The sequence below is a fragment of the Balaenoptera acutorostrata genome, chromosome 2, assembly GCF_949987535.1.
Source record: "Balaenoptera acutorostrata chromosome 2, mBalAcu1.1, whole genome shotgun sequence".
In the NCBI taxonomy this organism is placed as follows: domain Eukaryota; kingdom Metazoa; phylum Chordata; class Mammalia; order Artiodactyla; family Balaenopteridae; genus Balaenoptera; species Balaenoptera acutorostrata.
Genome location: NC_080065.1, coordinates 96187754 through 96207947, shown reverse-complemented (window position 1 = coordinate 96207947; position 20194 = coordinate 96187754). Strand labels below are relative to the sequence as shown.

Genomic DNA, 20194 nt, shown 5'->3' with positions numbered 1-20194 from the left:
TTAATGCATCCCATTCATCTAAAAAATTTTCCCCCTAGATACAATGTCCTTCTGGAATACGTCATCTAGCATGATAACTTATCTGCATGAGAAGATTCAATGCAGCATCACATATAATTTTAAAAAGGAAACAAGCTGGGTAGTCATCCACAAGGGCAGGAGTAAAACAAATGGGTTAGATAGTGAAAGAGGTCTTTAACCGTATGTAGGAAATTGTGTGACTTTCAAAAAAAACTGTACATGGAAGAATAAGTAAAAGCATGTTTCGGGGCTTCCCTGGTGGTGATCCAGTGGTTAAGACTCTGTGCTTCCAATGCAGGGGGCGCAGGTTTGATCCCTGGCTGGGGAACTAAAATCCCACATGCGCGCGGCCAAAAAAAAAAAAAAAAGAAAAGGGAGGTGTGTTTGACTCTGTACTATATTTTGTCATTTAACTGTTCTTAGGTGGAATCACCACAATAAAAATAATTATTTTCTTTTAAAAAAAGCATGTTTATTTGTGATGACCTAGAGGGGTGGGATAGGGAGGATGGGAGGGAGAGGATATGGGGATATATGTATACTTATAGGTGATTCACTTTGTTGTACAGCAGAAACCAACATAACATTGTAAAGCAATTATACTCCAATAAAGAAAAAATAAATAAAATAATAAAATAAAATTCAGGGAAAAAAGCATGTTTACTGTAGCTTTATTTTTCATATCAAAAAATTACAAACTATGTATAAAATAGATGGAATAAGAACCTACTGTATAACACAGGGAACTATATTCAATATCTTGTAATAACCTATGACAGAAAAGAATCAGAAAAAGAATATATATGTGTATGTATAATGAATCACTTTACTCTACACCTGAAACACTGTAAATCAACTATACTTCAATTTTTTAAATTAAGTTTCATAAAAAAGAAAAAAGAAATAGAAGAGAGAAAGTGAAGGAAAAAAATTACAAACAACCTAAGAGCCAGTACAGAGTAGGTTAGAACAATTTTCCAACGAACTGAAGCAAGATAAATGTTCGACTTGAAAATGCTGGCCTAAGTATGCTTTTCCTTTAGTAGCTTATTTTGGGGGATTCTGTCTTTTTGTTTCAGTTTTTGCTTTTGCCAAAATTATCTCATGTAATTGACTGCCTTCCCTTTTTAAGGTCCATTATGCCTAACCATTTAAGTTAGCATATTCATGCAAATCAATGATTTTATCTCTAGGATATACTAAGAGTCAGTATACAATAATATCACATTAAATGCTTGTTTAACTTACTTAAATTCGACTCTATGTTTTGTACAATAAAAACAAATTATTATAGATCATGGCCACTAACTGTAAGCCAACAATATCATCTGGTTCTTTACATGAAATGGTCTAAAACTTGAGGAAAACAAGGTTGTATTCAATATATTGTGGGGTTGTAGATTACACACAAATCCATATATTCTGCTAATGCGCTGTTAGTAGTTTCTACAGGGAAATTTCTCTTCATCATCAGTATTTGGTAAACAGATGTGAAGTAATGCATTATAAAACACTGCCCTTTTCCCCCCTTCTTAATACTAAATCAAGTATCTTTTGGAATCTAACTCTCATTTAAGATGTAACTCACTGGGGGACTTCCCTGGTGGTGCAGTGGTTAAGAATCTGCCTCCCAGTGCAGGGGACACGGGTTCGATCTCTGGTCCGGGAAGATCCCACATGCCGCGGAGCAGCAAAGCCCATGTGCCACAACTACTGAGCCTGCACTCTAGGGCCCGCGTGTCACAACTACCGAGTGCTGCAACTACTGAAGCCCACATACCTAGAGCCCATGTTCCGCAACAAGAGAAGCCACCACAATGAGAAGCCCGTGCACCGCGACGAAGAGTAGCCCCCGCTCGCCGCAACTAGAGAAAGCCCGCACGCAGCAACGAAGAACCAATGCAGCCAAAAAAAAAAAGACATAACTCACTGAACCACCAGAGCAAAGAGAAAACAAAATAATAAGTGCTAGCGTTTATCAAGCACTTAACTATGAGCCGAAACAACCAACTTATAAGAGCTTTACAAACATTATTCCATTTAATGCTTACAAAAACCTTACAAGACAGGTACATCTCCAATATTACAGGTGAGGAAATTGAGCACAGAGAGGTTACTGATAAAATCAAAATGAAGAACTTTCCTTGTATTTTCATAAAATGTTGTGCCCTGTAATTCCCTAATGAGTTACAGATATAAATGTGCATTTACACCACTTGGACTCAGTTTCCCCATAAGCCCTCAACTCAGAAATCCCTCTTGAATGCAAAGACTCTTAATGAAATTCTAATGTAAACATGACCCCTCCCTCAACCTCTCCCCAACACAGTGTCCCTTCTCCCATAGAGGAGTGCTCGGAGAAACCCTGGAGAGGCAGGTGCTCGCTGCCTTTGCAAGTGCTCGCTGCAAAGCAGATGTCAGCACAGTTCTACAAATGAAGCCTAATTACAGCACTTCAGAGCGGAAGAGAAAAGGTCTGATTAGCTGACCCTCTTCTCACTCTTCTGTGTGCAGTGCAGAATCAAGACAAAAGAAAGTCTAAGGAAAAAGATGAAAGGATAGAATAGAAACAAGACCATAGACTGCCTTAGTTATCAAGGAGATGATTTCCAATTTTCTGAGCAATGCATTAGGCTTTACTCAAGCCAATGACGGGTTCACTAGGAAAACTGACCATTTAGAGTTAAGTTAGGGAAAACGCTTCTGTTTTTGCTACCACATGCAGGCAGGTCACTAGTGGAATAAGTGAAAACATAATGCTATTGTCTGCTCTTTATAAGCCATTTTCAAATGCTGGCGTGAGCTGATTTAACAATATAATCAATACCAATCAGAAATTCTGTCTTAACTGAAATAAGATATTTGATGACAAAGGTAAAGTAATGCATTAAAAAACACTGGGTTTTTTCTCTCCCTTAATACTAAAAGCAATTATCTTTTCATTTTCCATAGAGATTAATGAAATCCCTGGACAGCTGATATTTAAGCTACAACAATTAAAGAGAAGTGAGTGGCTCTTCAAGTTTATAATTACGTATGCAAACTCAGCATCAAAATATTGTCCCTACATGAATGAACTTATCCATGAAACAGAAACAGACTCACAGACATAGAGAACAGACTTGTGGTTGCCAAGGGGGAGGTGGGGTGGGGGAGGGAGGGATTGGGAGTTTGGAATTAGCAGATGCAAACTATTATATATAGAATGGATAAACAACAAGGTCCTACTGTATAGCACAGGGAACTATATTCAATATCCTGTAACAAACCATGGGAAAAGAATATGAAAAGGAATATATATGTATATGTGTAACTGAATCACTTTGCTGTACAGCAGAAACTAACAAAACATTGTAAATCAACTGTACTTCTATAAAATAAATTTTAAAATATATATATCCTCCATTTACGCAGTTCAGATGGCTACGTTTACAGGACTACAAAGACTGAATGCATCCTTCACAGTAACAATACAGAAATATCCCATCACAGCAGATGCAGAATCTATTATCATGTCACCCAGGTCCATGCCATTGTTCAAACACATCTATCGTCAGACACTGAACTGCCTCACGCAATGCTAGTTTAAATTTAACTCTCACAGGACTCCCATTACAAAAGCCTGCAGACACCCATCCAAATATTTGACCCCAATTTGTTTTAAATAAAGCCTTTTGTATATGTCATACATGTACTGATCAAAAGCAAAGTCAGTACTATACCTGGTTATTTCTTCTTTAAGCTTACATGGATCTTCGGCATAGAATTTAATACCAAAATACAAAGTATACGGAGGTCCAGCTAAAAATAAGAAATAGAAATTAAATTTCACATTATAAATAAGTCAAAGTAGTAGTGTAATATTACACAACTACTAAAAATTACACTCACCAAAAAGATTTGCAAACCATATACTGGATAAGGGGTTAATATCCAAAATATACGAGGAACTTACACAACTCAATAGCAAAAAACAAATAACCCAATTAAAATAATGGAACCTAAATAAACATTTTTCCAAGGAAAACATTCAAATGGCCAAAAGATACATGAAAAGATATTCAACATGGCTAATCACCAGAAAAATGCAAATCAAAACCACAGTGAGATGCCAACCTCACACCTGCAAGAAGGGCTATTGTCAAAAAGACAAAAGTGTTGGTGAGGATGTGGAGAAAGGGGAAGCCTTGTGCACTGTTGGTGGGATGGAAATGAATCAAACCATTAGGGAAAACAGTATGGAAGTTCCTCAGAAAGTTAAAAACAGAGCTACCATGTGAGCCAACAATCCCACTACTGGGTATTTATCCAAAGGAAATGAAATCAGGATCTCCAAGAGATGTATGCACCCCCATTTTCATCGCAACATTATTTACAAAAGCCAAGGCATGGAAACAACCTATCAGTAGATGAATGCGCACAAAGAAATGGGATATACATACACAATGTAATATTATTCAGCCATGAAAAGAAGGAAATCCTCCCATTTGTGACAACATGGATGAACCTGGAGAACATTAAGCTACGTGCAACAAGCCAGACACAAAAAAACAAATACTGCCTGATCTCACTTATATGTGGAATCTAAAACAGTCACATGCCTAAGTGCAGAGAGCAGAATGGTGGCCGCCCAGGGCCAGGAGGAGGGAGACATGGGAAGCTGTCGGTCAAACAGTAAAAAGTGTCAGTTATGCAAGATGAATGAGTTCTGGGGATTTAATGTAGAGCTTGGGGATAATAGTTAACTATTGTATAATACTACTGTATGACATACTTGAAATTGGCTAAGAGGATCGATCTTAATTTAAATCTTCTCACCCCACGCCCACCCCAGTAACTATGCCGAGGTGATAGATAAATTATTTAGCTTGATGTGGTGCTCTTTTCACAATGTATACATCTGTCAAAACATCAAGTTGTACACCTTAAATATATACAAATTTTTTATGTCAAAGATACCTCAACAAAGTTGTTTAAAAAATTACACTCATCAAGAATTTCTAAAGACAGAAAACGCAAAATGAAAAAACAAGAGTTCAGAACTGGGCAACAGTAAGGCTTCAACTATGTTGTTATCTATGTAGTATGGGTCTATGTGCTCATAAACACAAGAAAAAAGACAGGACCAAATACATTAGAATATTGCCAGTTCTTCTCATCTCTGGTTTGTGAGATAAGCACAAGTTTTACTTATTTCTAATTTTTCCATTTTTCACATTTTCTACAACATATGTATTTTTTCATAATGAAGAAAGATTACTGATAAACAAAATGAATAGTTTTAAAAACCATCCTCCTACCACTAACTATTGCAAAAAGTACCCCCCCAAAATCTGCAAAATGGTGGAAACAATTTAAATGCTCAGCAGCAGGTGGGCCATTTAAGTCAACCACAGGACATACACAGGGTACCATTCAACCGTTTAAATGGGCAGAGGGGAACTTTGCGTACTGATGGGAAAAGATCACCAAGCTCTATTTCTGACTGCAGAAATATGACTCCTTTTGTGTGTAAAAGAAAGTTATCTGTTAAAATATGGGCCCACACCCCAACAGAACAATGCATAAGAAATTACCAAGAGTGGCAAACTTTGGGAAGAGGGGCTGTAAACCTTTTTTGCCCAGCTTTATTGAGGTATAATTGACAAATTAAATTATAAGATATTTAAAAGTATACATTGTGAAAGCATTTCTCCCCAGCAAGTTAATTAACACATCCATCCCCTCACATACTAACTTTTCCTTTCGGTGAGGACATTTAAATTCTACTTTTAGCAAAACTGATAAGTCAGAAACTTCTTACCATGTATATCTCTTACCATTTAAAAACAAAATTATCAGTGAGGCTATGTGGTAGGATTAGGAGCAATATTTGTTTCATTCTTAAACTTTTCTGAATCTAAAAATATGTTCTTACATATTTAAGAACACATTTCTCATCTCAGTCATTTACCCCACACAGAAGAACTACATGCACAAATACCAAACATATATGAAACAAAATCTGGAATTGTACCTGGGAAAATATAAAATATAATTAAACACTCATACTGTGCAAGAGGACACAAGCCCCTTCGTTTGCCAACCACATTATATTTTCACTAGAAATATTTCTATTTCAGAAGGTACAAATATAACCTGCACTGTTTCCAAAACTGCATACTTCTGAGCAATGTGGTAACTAGATCTTATATTAAATCTGTTTTAAAATGGATCTGTTACCTGGTGCACCAATCGGTGGTCATAGTTTCTAATTTTTTCCTCCAACAAAAGCTCTCCCACACAAATAAAAAAGATACGAAACAGGCACCTGTGTAAAAATATTTCCACCCACACACTGTTACCCCAAGTCTCTGATACTGTATAACAGACATACAGTTTATTTTCATTTTTAACTAAGTAAATAAAGTCACCAATTTAGAAGCTGGGGAGAGGAAGTTACAGAGAACAACAGATAACAAAGCCATAATGAATTTATAATATATGAACTATGTTATTATTTATTATTATTATGACACACAAGCTATGTGTATAAAACCCCTGTTCCTGGCACACAGAAGGCAAGCAACACTGGGGCCTCGCCCGGCTCCCCTAAGCTACGCCTTCCTGTGTAAGGCACTCCTTAGGTTGGAGCTTTTTTAGAAACTAAATTTTAAAAGAAACTTTGTTACAATTTATCGTTAGAGTTGATTCCATATGTCCGAGTTCTCTGTTTCCTTAATCCCTGTGTTTCTATTTGTGACAAACAGACCTCCACCCCTGAACACAGATGTCAAGGAGACACTGACTATTAAATATTTAGAAGAGCCGGGAAGTCCACCCGCTGCTGATCTGTGCCCATCAAGCTCTGGGTTACTGAGCAGATGGGTCCACCTGCACCTGCAGGACACGAGGGCTGGCACGTGGGGGCAGGAGGAGCACAGATGCTGCTGAGATGGTGCACAAAGGCAGGAAGGCCTTGTCCAGACTCCAGAGCTGCTTTTATTCTCTGGAACATGACAGATGACACCCTATTGACCAAGCCTAGATAGTTGAAATGTATTTAGTGACGAGCAGTTAAGCAGAAATTTGAAAAATATATAATTAAAAACATTGTTTGGACTAATTTTCTTTTAGGACTTTTGGCCCAAATCAGCCCTCCCTTTCCCACTTACATACAAAGTGTCTGGTGCCCAAATATATAAATTACTATTCGACTGTATTTGATAATGTGCAAAAATGTTTCCTGAACATCTGATTCCCAACAAGCATCTGGTAACATATGCAAGGCAGGAAAAGCTCCAAGGAAGTAAAGCAACTCCCCCAAGATCCCAATGATGAGAACCACGTTTGCTAGTACTTAAGAGTTCAGTGCCTGCTGGCCACTATTCCATACAGGCTCTCAGGGAAAAAATTATAACACCTTCAGAGCAAGCAAATACTTCATTTACACATCACTGTTTTATAGATCAATCAAAGGCTAAAGAAATGGAGATTTTGGAGCAAGGATATGTCTACCCAGGTGTTTTTTGGCTTCCTAGCCTAAGACTGACTATAAATATCAGGTGCTGATGAAGTAAATTCCTAGATTATCATCTTGATCTATGTCTTTCCACAGAGTCTACCTTTAAGAAATCCTTATGTAAAGTAAGTTAATATTGTTTTACTCTAGCAAAATAGACAGAAGCCAGAAACTGGGACTCCTCTAATCTACCTTTTGTGAAGACTAATTTCAAGGCCTTTAATGATAATAGTCTCCCATTAGCTCAGGATAACTAAATCATAACGCACCTATGAGAATCCTGGAGACTAGCAAATATTCTGTCATTTTTACAGATATTCCTTCTGACTTATCTGCTGAAGATGTGAGAGCCATTCTCCCTCATTAATTATCAAACTATCTTATGAGATAAAAAATTATGCATTATTCACTTACATAACTTTTCTTCAATTGTAATATCAGTGTTTTATTCTTCCCGTACATCAAATTTTTAATAGGATGACATTTATTTAGGATGAGAAAGTAACTGCATTACAGATTATAGATATTAAACATAATATTTCATGCCATGTAGTGAAATAGATACTTCAAATGCTCTTAGGGACACTTGAATAATATACCTTAAATAAAATAATTTCTATTTTTCTTCATCATTTGGGTAGAAATCTCAACATTTTTCTTATAAAAAACCTTTGCATTTGTTTTAAAATAACAATTCCTGAAATTTTTGAACTGGTATTTTTATTTTTATTTATTTATTTTTTTATACAGCAGGTTCTTATTAGTCATCCATTTTATACATATTAGTGTATATATGTCAATCCCAATCTCCCAATTCATCCCACCACCACCACCACCCCCGCCGCCACTTCCCCCCTTGGTGTCCATACGTTTGTTCTCTACATCTGTGTCTCTATTTCTGCCCGGCAAACCGGTTCATCTGTACCATTTTTCTAGTTGAACTGGTATTTTTAAAGTAAGTGGTTCAAATGGACAAGACAGATATTTACTGTATTTATTATAATACCTGAATCTTATGGAAAAGTGCAGATTTCTAGATCCCAAGGGATGAGACTTGTTAAATTGGAGTGCCTACCATTCACACGAGGATACCTCTTGGAAGTTATCTGCATTCACATCTAATCACATGAACTTCCTGCTTCCCCTCAGCCTTTAGTGGGCAGTTTGCTCACTCAAGAAGCACGTGGTATTAGAAGTCAGAAGGTCAGGACTTCAGTCATCCCTCTGCTGTCAAGCAGCTTCTCATTCATGGCAGGTCATAAGCTGTTTCTGATTAGGATTTACTCCTGTGTAGGCGGAGTAGGCAGAACTTGATGATGTCTAAGGTATATATTTTGAGGGTTCTTTCTCATCTCATAGGCCTCCAGCCCCATCTTTGAAACCTGTTGCCCACTCCCATCCAGAATGCTGGCCCCCTAGCAGCTATGTGTGCACTGACCTTGCAAAAAGCCTAGACATAGCTGACAGGACTGACGTGAGCTACTGCCTCAAACTGGGCTGGTCCGACACCCGCCCTAGAATTCGGAATTGCAATTCAGAGACAGCCAGTGCACTTCTGCCTGTGGCTAGAGCTGTAACTTGGAAACTGAGGAGGCTTCCACCACAGAGATGGAGGGGCAAAGAGAGGCAGGCCACAGACAGAAACAAAAATGATGCTGATGTTCACAGCAACAGTACTGAGTTCCTGACCGTTGGTGCTGCAGTTCTTAGTTCCCAATTCCTTTCTGAGGCACAGCTCGGTTCCTGCCCTTGGGGTCCATAAAGCACCATGTGACCCATTTTACCATGGGGAGTGAGCCAATACACATGGAAAGTACAGACTCAGAATGGGGGTAAGAAAGGCCAGAAGAATCCACTAGATCTTATTAGCAATAATTTGTACATTAAAGCAAAATGGTTTAATGATACAGTTTCAGTTTGGGAAGATGGAAAACATTTTGGAGATAGACAGTGGTAAAGGTTGCATAACAATGTGGATGTACTTAACGTTGCTGAATTGTACACCCCCAAGTGGTCCACGTTATGTTATATACTGATATTTTACCATAATTTTCATAAAGACGATTTAAAAATAACTACTCTTCTGCATACTTAAGGGCTGCAAGTGTGTGTGCACATGCACATTTATAAATAAAAACTTGGGTTATGGAAAGTAACATTAATGAATATAACCTTAATTAGACTCTGAGTCACCTAGTAAGATTCATATTGATAAAATTAAAACCAAAACAGATGGGTCCTTTCTGAAGCCATAGCAATCTTTCAGGTTACGAGGGCACTCCTTAATTACCGACTCAGCCAACTGAATATTGTGAAGGGCAAAACCACTCCTTAACCCAAGAAACCCAAGCACTTGAAAAGGTCGAATGTCCACCTCTTTTTCAAACCAGTGCCTCTCTGCCTTTTCTGTCTGAAGGTGAAATTTTAAAGACAATGGAAAAGTCACAGACAAAAGTCCAGGCCAGGTGCACACAAAAGCCAAATTCAATACTCAGATCCACTCAGAGTCTTTATCTACACAAATCTAATCAGAGTTTGCAGAGACCTGGCAATGTACAAACACCCATCTCCATATTCTGGCACTCAAGTGCTAATATTCACCTACGTAGTATTAAAGCCTATTTCTGCACCCATCTAATCATGGACATTATACTGTTTTCAAACTTTAACAAAGTTAAAATCAAATACCTACTGTTGATCAGTTCTTTGTGTTCAGCTAGGGTTTTCGCAGGATCCAGCCAATACTGTGTGAGGAAGAAAAGGGTAATTACAGAAATTAGTTGCTTTTCATTGGCCTTCGCTTCAAGAGTATTTGGGAAGTGTTATGTTTTTAAATAACATTTAAATAATAAGTAAAACATTTCATTTATGATATATACACATAAACTTACATAAGAGTTTTCTGCTGCTAGAACATTAAAAGAAAAGAAAAATGTCAGTGTTTGGAGAGAAGCAGAGAAGAGAAACAGGAGAGAACCTATGCTGGGTTCTTAGTTGAATTCTCGTACTGGTTATAAGATCAGTAACATCAAGATGCTAGTGAGTGAGCTTCTTACCGCCTCTGGTGGGAAAACAACGGCTGCAGAGAATGCCCCCCAATCTCTTTCCAGAGTCCCTATAACAATTCCCCTACAGACGTGTCTACCCCTAAAATGTCTTTACTCTTTTCATGTCCAGTCCCATCCCTTACAGGTATTGCTGCTAGAGGTAAGGAAGAAAGCAATCAAATCAAATCAAATCCTCATTAAGTATCCAGGAGAGGTGGCTCAGCACCGTGGCTGAGGGTTCGAGTCCCAGAGCAGACCGGTCTGGATGCTGTCCTGCCTCTCCCCTCATCATCACCATGTAACTTGGAACCAGAGTTACTGGACCTCTCTCTCTGAACCTTCTTCACAGGCTTGCTAGGCGGATTAAATCAATTAAGTCATGCAAAGTCTTCAGAATAGCCCCTGGCTCACACTAAGCATGCAACACATGCTAGTGATGATTATTATTAAGGTGTGATGGTCATTCTTAATAAGTGCCATTAGCCAGTCTAAGGTACTTGCTTATTAATTCAAATTAATTTTTGACGAATAGAATTTTAGACAGTGATGGGAGAATTTGGGGCTCTGTGGAGAGGCCTTCCTTTAAATCTCACCTTTGTGAAATAAAATCACTGAAAGAAAAAGAAACAAGCCTTCTGCCTCATCTTCATGTGGAGGAAGAGGAGGGGAGAAGCAAACCAAGTACAAAGGGGGCACCCGGGGCTCCCATAGAAGCACACAGTCGAAGGGATTCCACTGCCTGGAAAGTCGGGGGTGGTGGGCAAGGTGGAACCTTCACCCTGATGTTCTTGCCAAATGCTGGAGATTCCAAGGGCCGAGCTAACCAGTTTCCATCTTCTCATGTTCCTGGATGAAGAAGGAGCAATTCTCATAGCAGGGAGGTAGGAGCTGGTCCACCTTGAGCCACTTCATTCCTCGCACTCTTGTGTTTGTCCTGGTGAAATCATTCACACTCTCCTGACCACACTGGGTCAAGAATCACAAGCCACAAAAGGAGTCTAAGAGAACCTTCCTGCCCAGCTTCCCTTTCCCTGCCCCTCCACTAAGGGCAGAAATGCTTGCTCTGCTATATAACAGTAGCAGTAATTATAAATAGTAATTATAATATTTTATATAATCCCCTTACCTTTTATTCTTAATTACATATAAAAATCATTCACCCTAAATGAATGTCATAATCATTTTATTGTAAGATTTTAGTACAATACTTAACTCTATTCAGGTACACATAATCTTCACTATTTGCAAGTCCTAGAGCAGTTTCAGATTTTCCAACTTTTTCAAAAGGTAACCAATATAAATGGGTAGCAACTTATGACACGATGTTCATTATTCCGCTCCTTATCGTGTCTCAATTTTTGAAGGTCTAGAAACACTCACTTTTAAAGTAAAAAAAGATATATTTGAAGAAGAGGCCATAATCAGTGAACTGCTTTTGAAGCCCACAATGGCTAAAGATGTGGCTTTGGTGTTAAAATAAATGGCTCCCAGGGAAACACTGATTCATCCAAATCAAGTAAAATCAATTCAAATGCTCAGCTGTGTGTTGGACACAGAGCAGACCCCTTCCTCTAGGTATATAAAGCTATGGCTGCTTCCCACAAAATGGAAACATTAGGTGGGTGGACTGTTTCTTGCAATTCATGTTAAACAAAAGGGTCTGACTATCCCTGGATTTTTCAAGTAAGATAAAACCAAGGAAAACACACTCAACCATAAACACTTGCATCAGGTTTCTATTGCTGCCATAACAAGTTATCACAAATGTAGAGGCTTACAACACCACTCATTTATTAACTCCAAGGTCTGCAGATGAGTTGGTTTCTTTGCTCTAGGTTTCACAAGGCCAAAATCAAGATGTCAGCTGGCTGGGGTCCTGGAGGGTTATTTGGGGAGGAGACCCTACCCACAAGAGCACTTTTGGGAGGAGACTTGGAGTTGGGCCATGAGAGGCCTTCCCAGTTTTCTCCAGATGTCAAGGCACACATAATACTAGGCCTTAATTTTAGGCCTTACACTGCACTAAGTGCTTGGGGCAAGAAAGGAGGGGAGGGAAGAGGCCTCTGGTCTTCCTCCTCTGTCTAATCTCATCTCGAAACTAGTAAAAGACAGAAATTGCAAAAGAGTCTCCTTTTCACATCATCCTCCCCCCCAAAACAAACTTTAGAAACATTTTCCTCAAACCAAATCGTTGTCTGTTTGTTTTCCCCTCCAGAATGATTTTCAGTCATTAAAAAGCTGGGTAAAGAAAACAAGAAGGAAATTTTAAACTAAATGTAACGGGAAAGACTGGTTAATCTCTTAAAATTTTTCACCTAATGATAGTCTGTACACTTTTAAAATAAATCTTTCCTTGAGAGCAATCAGATTTGTGAGGTGAAAAAGTATAATGAAGTTTCTGAGACGAGTAAGAAATTACAATTTTGCAGCAAAAAAGGAAGAGTCAAGACTCAGCCAAAGGCTGCTCACTGCACATTAGATACGCCAAATATCAATCCAGCGCTCGCCACACACGCATTGCATTTGATCTAAATGGAAACCAGGGGTTACAGAGGTCAGACAGTGATAAATGCCCCAGAATGTACATAATAAAACACGAGCCACCAGGTTCCATAAGCTAGCATCTTAAAATGTAAAACCCACTTACGCTCAACCAAAGGAAAGAAATGACCTTGGAACCAAAGCAGCCATCCCATGATGGCACTTGTCACCACACATTATCAACAAGCAATCAAACATAGCACATGTGTGATCACCATGAAACACATCAGGCAGCTGCTCCATCAGCAGTGAGAAAAAAGGGCACAGAATTTGGCAATGAACACAGTATCCCAGTTTCAGTTTTAGGTTCTACATTCAGAATATTCACCTATATCCAGAATGGATGTAGGCTCTAAAACTGTGACACCATTCATTCACTTAACACTTGTGGAATACCCACTACATATATTCTTTATATGTCATGTCAGATCTTGTCTTGGGGAGTGTAGCAAAACACAAATGACTGAAACTTTTCCCTAATCGCGGGGCACCCACAGTTTACCAGACACATAGACACAGAGTTGAAATACAATGTGGTGAGATGATCATGTGTGTAAGATGAATACATATGAGATAAAAAGATGATGTAAAAAGAAAATGAGCTCTTCAGGGTAAGTACAGGAAGGCATCATTGAAGAGAAAACCTTTGAACAGCATGCTCGCAAATAAAAAAACTTTCCCAAAATAGAAATGGAGAACACAGCCCTAAGTTTTTATAAGAATGATATCTAACAGCTCCACTGCTCTTAAAGCTAATGGATCCATTTTTAAGTGGCAACACAGAACATAATACTCCAAGTCCTTTATAGCTGAGGACTTCCTGAAATCAGTGCTACCCGATAGCTAGTAACTATGCAGCTAAGAAATCAATGTTCCTGAAGGACTTACAGAAAAAGAAGACCTAACGGACTTCCAGAAGCAATGTCCCATTCAGTCTTCCCATCTGTCCTGGGTTGGGGGAAAGAGAGAAGCAGAGAGCTGAGCAGTGGTCACTGTGGTGCTGGGCTACAGAACAGCTTTCCTGAACTGCGCTTGCTACCTAGACAGTCACGAGGAGAGACAGCCCCCTCTCTCTCATCATCTCTCAACATTCAAGCTGTTCAGTCTCTAGGAAAATCTTTCCATCTTGCCCCCTTCCTGTCCCCCATCTCCTCTCTCTCTCCTATTTCAAACTTATATCCTATAGTTCTGTGTATCCTCACAAGCTGAATTAGATCCTATTTTGCAGGAAGATAAGGTGACAATTAACCAAAACAGACCCTGCTCTCTCATCCTGATTTCTACAGTTGGCTTCCTAACACAGGAGAACGTTAACAAACTGTAACCTCAATACCCAATCACTAAGGAGTCAAGATAACAAGCCCTCCTTGGCAATGACTCTTTGCCAGGGTGCAGGAGTCTAGTAGTTAGGTGGCCTTACCTCTTCAGTCCTGTCAATCTTAATAATGGCATTTATGCAACCCGAAGAGAAATGACAGATGGGCACAAGTTCCTTCTTACTCTCTGACAGTCCTGGCTAAATGCCCTGAGCGTCTTTTATCCACCTTGGCTGATCATGTCTCGATTTCATCAATTTCCTACGTAACAGTCTCAAAATTAGATTTTAAAACTCTAACGCTGTCCAGTAAACCAATATCCTAATCTTCAAAAGATATGTATTAAATTCAGGGTCCAACCTTCCATTTGTCAACTGTTCTTTTGGAGTCTCCTAGAGCTCTAATAGTAGAATAAGCCCTAAAACATCTTACATAAAGCATGGACAGCATCAAATAAAAAGAGCTTTGCTGCATCTTATTTAACATGGAGTATAATTCTGACTCACCTTTGGAGAATTTAAGAATACCACAATGATATTTAATAATGTTTCCTGTAGATCAAAAAAGAAAAAAGACTTTAAAAGCACACAGTCTTCATCAATATAACAAAATAACTTCTTGATCTAAGGGACTATGAAAAGTTGACAATCTGTAAGTGACAATGGAGCCAAAAAGATCTCAAAAAAGGATACTACGGCTCATTCCTGGGGAGTTCTAGGACGACATAATTTGCACATAGGTTCCCAGAAATCCAGGACTGTGGTGATAGCTATTTGTGCTTTGTCCACACCCATTTTCCAATGCCCCTGTATAGACACATCTCAGGCCCTCTAAGCAACATTCACAGGACGTGGTTTTAATTTGCTCCTCGGTATCAATCACAGAAGCCTTAGGACCTCAGGTAAAACCACCGTAACAGAGCTAACTCACAGCAGGGACAGAAACCAGGGCTTGCCATTAGGCCATCACTGAGGGAAGTATGTGGGCGGGGGGGTTGTAACTGGGCCCCATTTTTTCAACAAAAGTGGATTCCAATTAATTACTGTTGGACCATCTGGCTCCTCAAGAAGTGTCAGTGGCCCCAGGGACTATTCCTCAGTTCTTTCCCATGGACCCTGACACCACCGAAGACCTAGAGAAGTAACAACAGTAACAGCTAACGCTTATTAAATGCTTACCATGTGCCAGGCACTGTTGAAGACTTTACATTCATTCACTCATTTAGTCCTCTTAATAACTCAATGAATTAGGAACTACTATAATTACCACTTGACAAATGAAGAAACTGAACCACTGGTTAAACAACTTGCCCCAAAATACAGAACAGCAGGTCCAAGAAACCGAAGCCCCTTCCATCTTACATTCAAACCAAGCCATTCTCAAGAATATTGTCCTAATAGGAATGCATAATCTCAATTTCAAGATTTGTACATTCAACTCACTACCAACTCCTCCTTTCCCAGCTCACCCCTGCTAATATTCTGATTCCACCAGGATACACAAGTCAGAGATCCTACTACCTTTTCACCGTCTCTCCTCCCTGCCCCAACCCATGTCCTCACTTTGCTCGCGATCCATTATCTTGGTTCACTCGCAGTTGTCGTCAGTTCCCTTGAACAAACTTCCCTCCATGATATCCACTGAAAAAAACACCCGCCAACTCTCTGCCTTCTCCACGCCAGAACCTGAGAGGCTGACCATGACTGGAGACTCAAATTGTACAATCATAGATGGGCTCACTTTAAAGTCATTATCAGTAACCCAAGGGAACCCTTGGTACCACCCAGAGTCCTACCATATTTTATTCTTTCACCTGCCTGGATAACTCCTTCACGCTTTCTCCTCCCCCTTTCTCGCTCTCAGCTGATGATCTTGCTTATTTCACTTAGAACACTGAAGCCATGAGGAGAGAACATGTATGCATTCTCACAGCATCTACCAACCTGCCTGCATCTGTGCTGGTGTCCTGTCTTCTCTCTGCCTTATTACTGTGGGTGAATGGCCACGCTCCACTTAAGCCCATCCCGTCCCATCTATTCAGGAACTTGGTTCCAGCAAATTTTCCACTCTCTTCCCTGCACCGTCAAAGTATCCCTTTCCATAGAATCATTCCTGGCTGAATACATGCTTTTATTTCTCCCATATTAAAACACACACACACACAACTTTTTGATCCCTATATCTGCCCATTTTACTTCTGTACTTTAAATCAAATCTCTGGGAAAAAAATTCTATAGTCTACTTCCTCTCACCCTCTCTTTTTTTTTTTTTTTTTCAATTTGGTCAGTATTGATTTATTGGATGCATCCCTTCTATACCCAGCAATGTCCTATCTACTTTGGGATGTGCACAGATGCAAAGACATGGCGAGATATAAGACATGGCCCCATTAATCAAAAATCTTAGAATTTACTTTGAGATTTAACAACTGTAGCTTGCCTTTATTGGCCTCACTGTATGTCTGGAACTATTCTAAGCCCATTTCTGGATTTGTTATCTCGTTTAATTGGTTTCAGTTGAAAAGGTTCAAGTAGAACAGAAGTTTGATTTTTCTTCACATCACAGTACTGGGCAGATAAATCAGTTGATTGGGCTTGTTATGAGTCTATGAATGTGAAATCATTTTCTAAATTATAAAATGCCATATGGGGAGTGTTGGGAATTTCATGTACCGTGCTAATTTGGGGAGTAGTTTCAGGTTAGAGAAGACTTTAAAAAAACATATAGAGTACAGAGCTTAGATTATGAGTCCCTATTTACAGATGGGGTATTTAAGTCTCTGAAAGGCCTAGTGATGTGTTCAAGGTCATATTGCAAATGAGTTAGGGAATCATTCAAGTCTCCTGACAATGGGTCAGTACCCTTTCCTCTAATCCTAATACCACTGGCCAAGTATACAACCAAGCCAAAAGGAAGACTAAAAGTGTAGTGGGGTGGACTATACAGTCTCAGTTATGGGTTAACATCATTATTTGCTCTAGCACACCAATAATACCCAGAGAAGAAAATTAGGGTCATGGAAAACTCTAATTTGTAGTTTGAAAAATGAAAACAATGGTATTTTACATGTCTAGCACACCTACTTTGTGCCAGGCATTGTACTAGATGTTTTGCATATTATTTTTTCATATCATCCTTTTGACAACCTTTTAAGAAAAGTACTTTTATCCCCATTTTATAGATGGACATAGAATAATAGCCCAAAGTTCCACAATGGGCCAACTGGGAAGCAGAGATTCAAACTCAAATATGCCTGTATCCAAAATATATACCATCTCCACTCTCTCACTATGCCTTCACTCAAGTGGAATAACTCTGCTATGTGAACTGTTTTCTAGTCTTCATTATTTATTTTTCCCAAATTTGATCATAATTTCTTATCCAAGGGCTAAGGCCTCTCACCCCCTCTTCAGTCCACTTTAGAACCCACTCTAGTTCCTACTACAATGACCTCCAATAGTTGTTAAATCTAATGACAGGTGCAGAGTCTTCACTCACTGTCTTGAAATACCTTTGTCATGTGGTCTCTAGGACACCACTCCCTCTGTCCTTTCCTCCTACCTTTCTGGCCACATCTTCACAATCTCCTTTGCTGATTGTTCACTGTCTCCTAAGCAGGAAAGGCTGGATTGCCCTGGGGTCACATCTTACAACCAGGCTCCTGGCTTTAAATGACATCTATACATGACAACTCCCAAATGCATGGCCAGACCAGAATTGTCCCCTGAAGCCAACTGCCTACTTGACATCTCCACTAAGATGCCTATTAGAATCTTAAAGTTTCTATGTTCAAAGAGTAAAGGATGATTCTACTCCCTCCCAGAAAAACCTGTTCCCCTGCAGTCTTCCCCATCTCAGTAAATGGTACAAAACTCTTCCACTGGCTCCAGTCAATGCCTCTTTATCGTCTATCTCTTCTATCAATCTGCAAACCCTGTTGGCTTATGTTAAAAATATAAATAGGATCTGTCAAATTCTTACCACTCCCAGGTCCAAGCAGTCATCACCATTCACCTGGATTTCTTAAACAACTCCATTAATGGTATCCCTTCTTCTCTGCATTTAAAGGAATGCTTTAAAATGTAGATCAGATCAGTTTATTCTCCTTCTCAACATCCTCCAGTGGTTTCCCTTCTTACTCAACTAAAATCCAAAGTCCTTACGATGGTCTATAAGGCCCTATATGATCTGGCCCTACTCCCCTTCACTCTCCATTGTGTGTTTTGAGAATGAGGCAGCAGGTAGGACCTTAAGGAGACTGTTAGTGGAAGGCGCAGGGCCTTCAAGGGGGCCTAAAGGAAAGAGAAGAGAAAGCTGTTGGAAGCAGGAAGAAAGAAGACCTGACTCTTCAGGCAGAAAGTTCAGCAATGTTGTTGCCTGGGGCAACATGGAAAATAAAAGATGCACCTAATGAACTAGATGATCCAGATGAGGTTTCCAGGAGGACTGGAGAAAGTGCTGATTGACTTCTTTTGCCCCCGACAATGAAATCTAAAAGGAAAGAGATAAGCTGAAAACAATCTGTGAAATATAAAGGATCCAGGACTTACTAGGTTTGAAATAAAATTCTCTCACCCCTAGACTTACCAGAAGGCAAATGATGCTACAATTAAGAAATGGCTCCTGGGCAAAGACTGAATCCAGAGTGCTCTCAGGAAATTATGAATGTAACTGTAAAACTTTATTAAGTCTTCAAAAGATCTAATATGATGCCTCATAAACTAAGAAAAGGTCCTCTAAGAATCTCAAGGGCATTGTTTCCCAAAAGTTTTACAAGGAATCTAAGGCATAGAAGAGCTTATTTCAAAGTGATTTGTCAGTGTTGCCCTTGTCTAATAAAGCTGATTATAAATTGATTCATATGAAATCCACAAAGTTCTTTAAAGAAATTCTGTCAGGGGACTTCCCTGGTGGTCCAGTGGTTAAGAATCCGCCTTCCAATGCAGAGATGCAGGTTCGATCTCTGGTCGGGGAACTAAGATCCCACATGCTGCGGGGCAACTAAGCCCGCACACTGCAACTACTGAGCCCGCATGCCACAACTACAGAGCCCACATGCCGCAACTACTGAGCCCGCATGCCACAACTAGAGAGAAGCCTGTGTGCCGCAACGGAAGATCCTGAGTGCCGCAACTAAGACCTGACGCAGCCAAAAATAATAAATAAATAAATTTTTTTTTAAAAGGAATTATATCAGCTAGAGTTGAAAGGACAGAGATCCTACACACTTTGAAAAGAGGTCTTTGGACCCCAATCTTCATAAGGCAAAAAGTAGACTGAAAATACTACTAAGCTGCAAACATACATTACTTTTTATAGAAAGGGAAGGAAAATTCAGAGAATTTTCCAAAAGCCCAGAGGGCAGAGCCAACTGTCACAAGAAGTAAGACCAAGCTCTAATCAAAGAAATGGCTACATGTGCCTAGCTAGATTTCAGAACTGTTATGGACTAGTGATTGCTATGTGCCTCCTGTTTTCCCTCATTCTAAATGCAACTCTTTACACCAATTATCCTATCCCATGTGTGTCCCATCACTATATGCTGAATGGTGGTGGGGGTATGTGGATATACACTTCTTACCCTCTTAATTCACAGGTCTTCAGATCAAGAGATTGAACTTGAAGAACAATACCCAAAGAGTCTGACTTGGTGAGCTCTTGGACCTTAAGTCTGAGTCCAATGCCATAATAAATGAGATTTGCGAAAGCCTTGGGAGGGATAGGTGCATTTTATATGTAGGAGGAAGAGAAATAATTTTTGTCTGGAA

The 20194-nt window shown here is 39.4% G+C and overlaps 1 protein-coding gene across 2 annotated transcripts in view; it reads right to left on the bottom strand.

Annotated features, from left to right (window-relative positions):
* Nucleotides 1–20194, bottom strand: part of EPB41L4A (erythrocyte membrane protein band 4.1 like 4A) — a 266854-nt gene that overhangs the window by 110956 nt on the left and 135704 nt on the right. For both annotated transcript variants that reach the window (XM_007192109.2, XM_007192108.2), the window contains exons 4-5: nt 10215–10266; nt 3744–3822 (exon numbers count right to left, since the gene is read on the bottom strand). In XM_007192109.2, coding sequence (XP_007192171.2) covers nt 3744–3822; nt 10215–10266 — 131 coding nt within the window. The remainder of the gene's footprint in view (nt 1–3743; nt 3823–10214; nt 10267–20194) is intronic.